The 12,184-nt window shown below is 51.4% G+C and overlaps 1 protein-coding gene across 1 annotated transcript in view; it reads right to left on the bottom strand.

Annotated features, from left to right (window-relative positions):
- usp18 (ubiquitin specific peptidase 18) overlaps positions 1-12,184 on the bottom strand; it is an 80,995-nt gene that overhangs the window by 29,297 nt on the left and 39,514 nt on the right. Inside the window, exon 8 of the mRNA XM_043716262.2 lies at positions 12,059-12,154. Within this exon, the coding sequence (XP_043572197.2) occupies positions 12,059-12,154 (96 nt within the window). The remainder of the gene's footprint in view (positions 1-12,058; positions 12,155-12,184) is intronic.

The following is a 12,184-nucleotide window of genomic DNA, read 5'->3' as shown; positions in this document are numbered from 1 at the left end:
ACTCTTTGTAGGGTCGATGTGGACTGGTTGGGTCAAAGGGCCTGTTTCCATACTGTAGAGAATCTAATCTAATCTAGTGGAAATATTAGAAATAACAAGACAGCCTGCAGTTCACAAACACTAACCCCCTTCAAACATTCCTCCAATTAGCATCACTGGCACTTCTAGGTTCTCCCCCAACACTGTCCCCATTGAACACTCCCAGGATGGGGAGATACGAGTAAAGCACTCTCTACTCTTTTAAATGGAAAGTAAAGCTAACTGGACATTCCTCCCCGTCAAACATTCCCTGGACATGGACAGCACAGGTAGGTACAGAGTGAAGCTTCCTTTACACTGTACCTTCCAGGACAGATAAAGCACAAGGTCAGACATAGAGTAAATCTCCGCCTACTCTTTTAAACTGAGTGGGAAGCTTTCTTGGCAATCTCCACATCAAACACTCCCAGGACAGACACAGCATGGGGTTAGATTCAACATCAATATTAACTTGCCTCCATCACCTCTCCATCATGTAGCCTGTCTGTGGGCTTGTTCTCATTGGTGTATTCACTCTGATTGGATGCAACCCTGTCTCGAATCAGTGTGCAGAGAATGTGCCTTACCTCAGTCTGCAATGCTTGAAGCTCAGCTGCCAGATGCTCTGTCCATCCTTGGCTCTGCCTTCTTTACTATCTTCCTTGCCCTGAAACTGCCCACACCTTGGTATACACTGTATTGGGCTGAGACTGTACTTGGACAGGAGTTGCCAGGGGAGAAGGCAGTGTCTCTCTGCAGTCCTTGTGATCATTGGTTTGGGATTCTGGATCAGTGGTGCTGGAAGAGCACAGCAATTCAGGCAGCATCCGAGGACAGGCAAAATCGACGTTTCGGGCAAAAGCCCTTCATCAGGAATAAAGGTAGAGAGCCTGAAGCGTGGAGAGATAAGCTAGAGGGGTGTGGAGGTGGGGATAGAGTAGCATAGAGTACAATAGGTCGGAGGGCTTGGAGGCCCTGGTCATGGCGGATGGAGGTGTAGAGGGATTGGATATCCATGGTGAAGATGAGGCGTTGGGGGCCGGGGAAACGGAAGTCTTGGAGGAGGTGGAGGGCGTGGGTGGTGTCTCGAACGTATGTGGGGAGTTCCTGGACTAGGGGGGGTAGGACAGTGTCAAGGTAGGTAGAGATGAGTTCAGTGGGGCAGGAGCATGCTGAGACAATGGGTCGGCCAGGGTGGTCAGGCTTGTGGATCTTGGGAAGGAGGTAGAACTGGGCAGTGCAGGGTTCCCGGACTATGAGGTTGGAAGCTGTGGGTGGGAGATCTCCTGAGGTGATGAGGTTCTGTATGGTCTGGGAGATGATGGTTTGGTGATGGGGGGTGGGGTCATGGTCAAGGGGGCAGTAGGAAGAGGTGTCCTCGAGTTGGCGTTTGGCTTCAGCGATGTAGAGGTCAGTGCGCCAGACTACCACTGCGCCCCCTTTGTCCGCTTTCAGTGTAAGAGAGTAGATTGAGTGTCTAACCTGTTCTCCATAAATCCCTTAAAGGCTCAGTCCTGCATCCTAGTGAGCAATAGTTTTAATTGGCTCCTCCTGTTCTCTCAGCAACAATTACAGCCAACTGTTCCTTTGAGCTGTACAGCTGTACTCTGCTGATTCATGCACGGTGGGCAATATGTGAACACCCGAGGAGAGGCAAAATCGACGTTTCGGGCAAAAGCTCTTCATCAGGAATAAAGGCAGAGAGACTGAAGCGTGGAGAGATAAGCTAGAGGAGGGTGGGGGTGGGGATAGAGTAGCATAGAGTACAATAGGTCAGTGCGGAAGGAGATGAAGGTGATAGGTCAGGGAGGAGAGGGTGGAGTGGATAGGTGGAAAAGGAGCTAGGCAGGTCGGACAAGTCCAGACACGTCAGGGGATCGTATTGCTGGAGGTTAGAAACTAGGATGAGGTGGGGGAAGGGGAAATGAGGAAACTGTTGAAGTCCACATTGATGCCCTGGGGTTGAAGTGTTCCGAGGCGGAAGATGAGGCGTTCTTCTTCCATGCGTCTGGTGGTGAGGGAGCGGCGGTGAAGGAGGCCCAGCACCTCCATATCCTCGGCAGAGTGGGAGGGGGAGTTGAAATGTTGAGCCACGGGGCAATTTGGTTGGTTGGTGCGGGTGTCTCGGAGATGTTCCCTAAAGCGCTCTGCTAGGAGGCGCCCAGTCTCCCCAATGTAGAGGAGACCGCATCGGGAGCAACGGATACAATAAATGATATTAGTGGATGTGCAGGTAAAACTTTGATGGATGTGGAAGGCTCCTTTAGGGCCTTGGATGGAGGTGAGGGAGGAGGTGTGGGCACAGGTTTTACAGTTCCTGCGGTGGCAGGGGAAAGTGCCAGGATGGGAGGGTGGGTCGTAGGGGGGCGTGGACCTGACCAGGTAGTCACGGAGGGAACGGTCTTTGCGGAAGGCAGAAAGGGGTGGGGAGGGAAATATATGCCTGGTGGTGGGGTCTGTTTGGAGGTGGCGGAAATGTCGGCGGATGATTTGGTTTATGCGACCCGCACCAACCAACCAAATCGCCCTGTGGCTCAACATTTCAACTCCCCCTCCCACTCTGCCGAGGATATGGAGGTCCTGGGCCTCCTCCACCGCCGCTCCCTCACCACCAGACGCATGGAAGAAGAACGCCTCATCTTCCGCCTCGGAACACTTCAACCCCAGGGCATCAATGTGGATTTCAACAGTTTCCTCATTTTCCCTTCCCCCACCTCATCCTAGTTTCTAACCTCCAGCAATACGATCCCCTGACGTGTCTGGACTTGTCCGACCTGCCCAGCTCCTTTTCCACCTAACCACTCCACCCTCTCCTCCCTGACCTATCACCTTCATCTCCTTCCCCACTGACCTATTGTACTCTATGCTACTCTATCCCCACCCCCACCCTCCTCTAGCTTATCTCTCCACGCTTCAGTCTCTCTGCCTTTATTCCTGATGAAGGGCTTTTGCCCGAAACGTCGATTTTGCCTGTCCTCGGATGCTGCCTGAATTGCTGTGCTCTTCCAGCAGCACTAATCCAGAATCTGGTTTCCAGCATCTGCAGTCATTGTTTTTACCAATATGTGAACACTTCTGATTCCTAAAGTCACTGCCATACATGGGCCTTGGGGTTCACTCTAAATCTTCCCACGCTCCATCCATTCCAGCACTGGGCTCTGTTAGTAGATCAACTCATAATAACCCACTCTCTATAACTCACCTCCTGCCTCAGCCATCCAGTACTTCTCGGAGGACCATCATTCTTTATCATCAAATCTTACCTTTCAGCTCGAGCAATGTCTCCTCCCTTAAGAAACTGATCTTGTTCCACCTCCGTCATTTGAAATCCTCCGCCTCAATCACTTACCGAAGCTCTGTGCTTTAATTTCTCACTGAGATACCTTCACTGCTGTCCTCTAACCATCCTACACCAATGACTTCTCATCCTTGGAGATTTCAAACATTAATTCATCGTGTTCTCTCTCCTCTGGGTTTACTGTTGTAATTATCCACCTTAATCTCAGCTCTGAGTAAATTCCCCAGTGTATAAATTCATGGGCACTGTCAGTGAGCTATTTATTTCAGCTGTGACTCAGTGGATGGTGCCTCTTGTCTCTGGGTCAGAAGGTCACCCTGTGAGACCTGAGCACAAATCTCTGGGCAGAGCCTGCAGCATGGCCCTAACTGTGTCTGTAACTTCCCTGGAAGTTTGCAACCCCCCACCCCCCCAACAGTAGCCTGATCGCGAAGTGTGTATCTTTTCTCCCATTTTTCATCATCCTGATCTTCAGCATCATCTCTCTCAGCTCTACACCCATAAATTTTCAATGTCTAAGTCCCCCTCCTCTCTGATAAATATTGTTTCCACTTTTCAGGTATGGAGGCAGTTAGGTCAGTTGACCAGATGGCCCATTGTAGAATCATAGAATCCCAACAGTGTGAAAGCAGGCCCAGCAAGTCCACCCTGAGCCTCCGAAGAGCATCCCACCCAGATCCACCTCCCTACCCTATCCTTGCAACCGTTTATTTCCCATGGCCAATCCACCTAGCCTGCACATCCTGGGACACTATGGGCAATTTAGCATGGCCAATCCACCTAGCCTCACATCCCTGGACACTATGGGCAATTTAGCATGGCCAATCCACCTAGCCTCACATCCCTGGACACTATGGGCAATTTAGCATGGCCAATCCACCTAGCCTGCATATCCCTGGACACTATGGGCAATTTAGCATGGCCAGTCCACCTAGCCTGCATATCCCTGGACACATGTGGGCAATCTAGCATGGCCAATCCACCTAGCCTGCACATCCCTGGACACTATGGGCAATTTAGCATGGCCAGTCCACCTAGCCTGCATATCCCTGGACACTATGGGCAATTTAGCATGGCCAATCCACCTAGCCTGCATATCCCTGGACATATGTGGGCAATCTAGCATGGCCAATCCACCTAGCCTGCACATCGCGGGACACTATGGGCAATTTAGCATGGCCAGTCCACCTAGCCTGCATATCCCTGGACACTATGGGCAATTTAGCATGGCCAATCCACCTAGCCTGCATATCCCTGGACATATGTGGGTAATTTAGCATGGTCAATCCACCTAGCCTGCATATCCCTGGACACATGTGGGCAACTTAGCATGGCCAATTCACCTAGCCTGCACATCCCTGGACACATGTGGGCAACTTAGCATGGCCAATCCACCTAGCCTGCATATCCCTGGACACATGTGGGTAATTTAGCATGGCCAATCCACCTAGCCTGCACATCCCTGGACACTATGGGTAATTTAGCATGGTCAATCCACCTAGCCTGCATATCCCTGGACACATGTGGGCAACTTAGCATGGCCAATTCACCTAGCCTGCACATCCCGGGACACTATGGGCAATTTAGCATGGCCAATCCACCTAGCCTGCACATCCCTGGACACTATGGGCAATTTAGCATGGCCAATCCACCTAGCCTGCATATCCCTGGACACATGTGGCATTGCTTGTCAAAGATAGTATTACAGCTGTGGAAAGGACGATGGATGAAGACTCGCCATCTGAGGTAGTTTGGGCTGAGGTTAGGAATAGGAAAGGTGAGCTCACCCTGTTAGGAGTTTTTTACAGGCCTCCTAATAGTCCCAGAAACGTAGAAGAAAGGATTGCGAGGATGATTCAAGAGAAGAGTGAAAGTAATAGGGTGGTTGTTATGGGGGACTTTAACTTTCCTGATATTGATTGGGAAAGCTATAGCTCAAGTTCGTTAGATGGGTCAGTGTTTGTCCAATGTGTGCAGGAAGGTTTCCTGACACAATATGTAGATAGGCCAACAAGAGGTGAGGCCATACTGGATTTGGTTCTGGGTAACGAACCAGGCCAGGTGTTAGAATTAGAGGTAGGTGAGCACTTTGGGGACAGTGACCACAATTCGGTGACCTTTACTCTAGTGATGGAGAGGGATAAGTGTGCACTACAGGGCAAGAGTTATAGATGGGGGCAGGGAAATTATGATGCTGTGAGGCATGACTTAGGATGTGTGGCCTGGAAAAGTAAGCTTCAAGGCAAGGGTGTAATTGATATGTGGAGCTTGTTCAAGGAGCAACTATTGAGTGTCCTGGATAAGTATGTGCCCGTCAGGCAGGGAGGAAAGGGTCGTGTGAGGGAGCCGTAGTTTAATAAGGAATTGGAATCCCTTGTTAAATGGAAGAGGGCGGCCTATGTAAAGATGAGGCGTGAAGGTTCAATTGGGGCGATTGAGAGTTATAAGGTAGCCAGGAAGGACCTGAAGAGAGAGCTAAGAGCAGCAAGGAGGGGTCATGAAAGGTCCTTAGTTGGTAGGATTAGGGAAAACCCTAAGGCTTTCTATAGGTATGTCAGGAATAAAAGAATGACTAGGGTAGGAATAGGTTCAGTCAAGGATAGTAGTGGGAAGTTGCGTGTGGAGGCTGAAGAGATTGGGGAGACACTGAATGAATACTTTTCGTCAGTATTCAATCAGGAACAGGACATTGTTGTCAATGTGAGTACTGAGTCATAATTAAGTAGAATGGATGGCTTTGAGATATGTAGAGAAGAGGTGTTGGAAATTCTGGAAAGGTTGAAAATAGATAAGTCTCCTGGGCCTGATGGCATTTATCCTAGGATTCTCTGGGAAGCAAGGGACGAGATTGCAGAGCCATTGGCCTTGATTTTTATGTCCTCGTTGTCTACAGGAGTAGTGCCAGAAGATTGGAGGCTAGCAAATGTGGTTCCCTTGTTCAAGAAGGGGAGTAGGGATAACCCTAGTAACTATAGGCCGGTGAGTCTCACTTCTGTTGTGGGCAAAACCTTAGAGAGAATTGTAAGGGATAGGATTTATGAACATCTGGATAGGAATAATGTGATCAAGGATAGTCAGCATGGTTTTGTGAAGGGCAGGTCGTGCCTCACAAACCTTATTGAATTCTTTGAGAAGGTGACTAAGGAGGTGGACGAGGGGAAAGCAGTAGATGTGGTGTATATGGATTTTAGTAAGGCGTTTGATAAGGTTCCCCATGGTAGACTACTGCAAAAAATATGGAGGTATGGCATTGAGGGTGAGTTGGAGGTTTGGATTAGGAGTTGGCTGGCTGGAAGAAGACAGAGGGTAGTAGTTGATGGCAAAGGTTCATCTTGGAGTGCCGTCACTAGCGGTGTTCCGCAAGGATCTGTTTTGGGACCATTGTTGTTTGTCATTTTTATAAATGACCTGGAGGAGGGGTTAGAAGGTTGGGTGAGTAAGTTTGCGGATGATACGAAAGTCGGAGGAGTTGTTGACAGTGAGGAAGGATGTGTCAGGTTACAGCGGGATATAGATAAGCTGCAGAACTGTGCAGAAAGGTGGCAAATGGAGTTCAATGTAGCTAAGTGTGAGGTGATTCACTTTGGTAAGAGTAATAAAAAGATGGGGTACTGGGCTAACGGTCGGATACTTGGTAGTGTGAATGAGCAGAGGGATCTTGGTGTCCATGTACACAAATCTTTGAAAGTTGCCACCCAGGTAAATAGTGCGGTGAAGAAGGCATATGGCGTACTGGCTTTTATTGGTAGAGGAATTGAGTTCCGGAGTACTGAGGTCATGTTGCAGTTGTATAAGACTCTGGTGCGGCCACATCTGGAGTACTGGAACGGGTGCAGAGGAGGTTTACCAGGATGTTGCCTGGTATGGTAGGAAGATCGTATGAGGAAAGGCTGAGGCACTTGGGGTTGTTTTCATTGGAGAAAAGAAGGTTTAGGGGTGACTTGATAGAGGTGTATAAGATGATTAGGGGTTTAGATAGGGTCGACAGTGAGAATCTTTTTCCACGTATGGAGTCAGCTATTACAAGGGGGCATAGCTTTAAATTAAGGGGGGGTAGGTATAGGACAGATGTTAGGGGTAGGTTCTTTACTCAGCGAGTCGTGAGTTCATGGAATGCCCTGCCAGTAGCAGTGGTGGACTCTCCCTCATTATGGGCATTTAAGCGGGCATTGGATAGGCATATGGAGGATAGTGGGCTAGTGTAGGTTAGGTGGGCTTGGATCGGCGCAACATCGAGGGCCGAAGGGCCTGTACTGCGCTGTATTCTTCTATGTTCTATGTTCTATGTTCTATGTGGGCAATTTAGCATGGCCAATCCACCTAGCCTGCACATCCCTGGACACTATGGGCAATTTAGCATGGCCAATCCACCCAGCCTGAACATCTTTGGACTGTGGGAGGAAACCAGTGCATCCAGAGGTAGCCCACACAGACACAGGGAGAATGTGCAAACTCCACACAGACAGTCATTAGAGAGTGGAATCGAACCTGGATCCCTTGCACTGTGAGGCAATAATGCTAACTACTGAATCATCATGTCACCCTGTGTGCCGCCCTGTTTGTGACACTGTGATGCCAACAGCGTGGGTTCAATTCTCACACTGGCTAAGGTTACCAAGAAGGACTCTCATTCTCAACCTCTCACCTCACCTGAGGCATAGTGACCCTCAGGTTAAAGGAGGAAGTGAGGTCTGCAGCTGCTGGAGATCAGAGCTGAAAATGTGTTGCTGGAAAAGCGCAACAGGTCAGGCAGCATCCAGGGAACAGGAGAATCGACGTTTCGGGCATAAGCCCTTCTTCAGGAATGAGGAAAGTGTGTCCAGCAGGCTAAGATAAAAGGTAGAGAGGAGGGACTTGGGGGAGGGGCGTTGGAAATGCGATAGGTGGATAGAGGTCAAGGTGAGGGTGATAGGTCAGAGTGGGGTGGGGGCGGAGAGGTCAGGAAGAAGATTGCAGGTTAGGAAGGCGGTGCTGAGTTCGAGGGATTTGACTGAGACAAGGTGGGGGGAGGGGAAATGAGGAAACTGGTGAAATCCGAGTTCATCCCTTGTGGTTGGAGGGTTCCTAGGCGGAAGATGAGGCGCTCTTCCTCCAACCGTCATGTTGTTGTGGTCTGGCGATGGAGGAGTCCAAAGACCTGCATATCCTTGGTGGAGTGGGAGGGGGAGTTGAAGTGTTGAGCCACAGGGTGGTTGGGTTGGTTGGTCCGGATGTCCCAGAGGTGTTCTCTGAAATGCTCCACAAGTAGGAGGCCTGTCTCCCCAATATAGAGGAGGCCACATCGGGTGCAGAGGATGCAATAGATGATGTGTGTGGAGGTGCAGGTGAATTTGTGGCAGATATGGAAGTTTCCTTTGGGGCTTTGGAGGTAGGTGAGGGGGGAGGTGTGGGCACAAGTCTTGCACCTCCTGCGGTTGCAGGGGAAGGTGACGGGAGTGGAAGTTGGGTTGGTGGGGGGTGTCGATCTGACGAGGGAGTCACGGAGGGAGTGGTCTTTACGGAATGCTGATAGGGGAGGGGAGGGAAATGTATCCTTGGTGGTGTGGTCCGTTTGGAGGTGGCGGAAATGACGGCGGATGATACGCTGTACATGGAGATTGGTGGGGTAGTAGGCGAGGATCAGTGGGATTCTGTCCTGGTGGCGGTTGGAGGGGCGGAGCTCAAGGGCGGAGGAGCGGGAAGTGGAAGAGATGCGGTGGAGGGCATCGCCGACCACGTCGGGGGGGAAATTGCGGTCATTGAAGAAGGAGGCCATCTGGGTTGTGTGGATTTGGAACTGGTCCTCCTGGGAGCAGATGCGGCGGAGATGAAGGAATTGGGAGAATGGGATGGCGTTTTTACAGGGGGCAGGGTGGGAGGAGGTGTAGTCCAGGTAGCTGTGGGAGTCGGTCGGTTTGTAGTAGATGTCCGTGTTGATTCGGTCGCCTGAGATAGAAATAGAAAGGTCGAGGAAGGGGAGGGAGGAATCTGAGACTGTCGAGGTGAATTTGAGGTCGGGGTGGAAGGTGTTGGTGAAGTGGATGAACTGTTCAACCTCCTCGTGGGAGCACGAGGCGGCGCCGATACAGTCATCGATGTAGCGGAGGAAAAGGTGGGGGGTGGGGCCAGTGTAGTTGCGGAAGATGGACTGTTCCACATATCCTACGAAGAGGCAGGCATAGCTGGGGCCCTCATAGTCCCACAACCCCGCACCGCCCGCTTCTACCTCCTGCCCAAAATCCACAAACCTGACTGCCCCGGCCGACCCATTGTCTCAGCCTGCTCCTGCCCCACCGAACTCATCTCTGCATACCTCGACACGGTCCTGTCCCCCTTAGTCCAAGAACTCCCCACCTACGTTCGGGACACCACCCATGCCCTCCACCTCCTCCATGATTTTCGCTTCCCCGGTCCCCAACGCCTTATCTTCACCATGGACATCCAGTCCCTGTACACCTCCATCCCCCATCACGAAGGACTCAAAGCCCTCCGCTTCTTCCTTTCCCGCCGTACCAACCAGTACCCTTCCACTGACACCCTCCTTCGACTGACTGAACTGGTCCTCACCCTGAACAACTTCTCTTTCCAATCCTCCCACTTCCTCCAAACGAAAGGAGTAGCCATGGGCACCCGCATGGGCCCCAGCTATGCCTGCCTCTTCGTAGGATATGTGGAACAGTCCATCTTCCGCAACTACACTGGCCCCACCCCCCACCTTTTCCTCCGCTACATTGATGACTGTATCGGCGCCGCCTCGTGCTCCCACGAGGAGGTTGAACAGTTCATCCACTTCACCAACACCTTCCACCCCGACCTCAAATTCACCTGGACAGTCTCAGATTCCTCCCTCCCCTTCCTCGACCTTTCTATTTCCATCTCAGGCGACCGAATCAACACGGACATCTACTACAAACCGACCGACTCCCACAGGTACCTGGACTACACCTCCTCCCACCCTGCCCCGTGTAAAAACGCCATCCCATTCTCCCAATTCCTTCGTCTCCGCCGCATCTGCTCCCAGGAGGACCAGTTCCAAATCCACACAACCCAGATGGCCTCCTTCTTCAAGGACCGCAATTTCCCCCCCGACGTGGTCGGCGATGCCCTCCACCGCATCTCTTCCACTTCCCGACCCTCCGCCCTTGAGCTCCGCCCCTCCAACCGCCACCAGGACAGAATCCCACTGATCCTCGCCTACTACCCCACCAATCTCCATGCACAGCGTATCATCCGCCGTCATTTCCGCCACCTCCAAACGGACCACACCACCAAGGATACATTTCCCTCCCCTCCCCTATCAGCATTCCGTAAAGACCACTCCCTCCGTGACTCCCTCGTCAGATCGACACCCCCCACCAACCCAACTTCCACTCCCGTCACCTTCCCCTGCAACCGCAGGAGGTGCAAGACTTGTGCCCACACCTCCCCCCTCACCTCCCTCCAAAGCCCCAAAGGAAACTTCCATATCTGCCACAAATTCACCTGCACCTCCACACACATCATCTATTGCATCCTCTGCACCCGATGTGGCCTCCTCTATATTGGGGAGACAGGCCTCCTACTTGTGGAGCATTTCAGAGAACACCTCTGGGACATCCGGACCAACCAACCCAACCACCCTGTGGCTCAACACTTCAACTCCCCCTCCCACTCCACCAAGGATATGCAGGTCTTTGGACTCCTCCATCGCCAGACCACAACAACATGACGGTTGGAGGAAGAGCGCCTCATCTTCCGCCTAGGAACCCTCCAACCACAAGGGATGAACTCGGATTTCACCAGTTTCCTCATTTCCCCTCCCCCCACCTTGTCTCAGTCAAATCCCTCGAACTCAGCACCGCCTTCCTAACCTGCAATCTTCTTCCTGACCTCTCCGCCCCCACCCCACTCTGACCTATCACCCTCACCTTGACCTCTATCCACCTATCGCATTTCCAACGCCCCTCCCCCAAGTCCCTCCTCCCTACCTTTTATCTTAGCCTGCTGGACACACTTTCCTCATTCCTGAAGAAGGGCTTATGCCCGAAACGTCGATTCTCCTGTTCCCTGGATGCTGCCTGACCTGCTGCGCTTTTCCAGCAACACATTTTCAACTCTCAGGTTAAACCACTACCAGTTCTCAGAGCAGCCCTATTTCCCCACTGTCACCCAGCTCAAGGATGTTGTTGCGGGGGAGGTGTTGGGCTTATTGTTCTCACTTGGTTCCATTGTTATTGGTCTAATCACGGGCAGAGAATCACGCGCAAAGCCTTCCCCTCCTGCTCCCATTCGTGTCCCCCAAAGATTGACTGTGAAACCATCACTCACAGACCCTACTGTTCCAAGCCAAACCCAAATCCCACATTCAAGTGAGTCTATCCAATACTCTGCTCCCTGTATTTTATTTCTACTCAATTCCCATCCTGTTATCTACCCTGTTCTCACTGGCCTGTACTAGCTCCTGGTCAAGTAATGTCTTCCCATTGTTTTCTAATCCATCCTCTGCCTCTCTGTAGTCTTGTCCAGTTCCTCTATCCCTGATATATCATTGCCCCTCTAACTCTGGCCTTGTGAACCTCCCTCCTCCATTGGGTGTCAAGCTCTGGAATTCCCTCCCTACACCCCCTCTGTTCCTCCACCTCATTTCCCTCCTGTTTAGCCTCATCCAACATCCTCAGCTCATGGCGTGCCAACAAATTTAATTTTTTAACACTCCTGTGCAGCAGCCTGGAACATGTCACTGTGTTAAGGGTGCTCTACAAATGCAGGTTTTTGTTGGTGTACCTTTTGCACTGAATGTTTCATCTTGCAATCATGGTTTGGGCATCTGCTATTGCTCCTCACGGACTGGGGAGAGAAAAACTGCGTCAAGCCATCTTCCTGTGGAAGCAAACACAGCAGTTACCAAGG

Source organism: Chiloscyllium plagiosum, unplaced genomic scaffold (assembly GCF_037043375.1).
Source record: "Chiloscyllium plagiosum isolate Xiang-an unplaced genomic scaffold, Cpla_swu_hap1 HiC_scaffold_19, whole genome shotgun sequence".
NCBI lineage: Eukaryota > Metazoa > Chordata > Chondrichthyes > Orectolobiformes > Hemiscylliidae > Chiloscyllium > Chiloscyllium plagiosum.
Note: the sequence above shows the minus strand (reverse complement) of the source record. Positions and strands in the feature narration are given on the sequence as shown.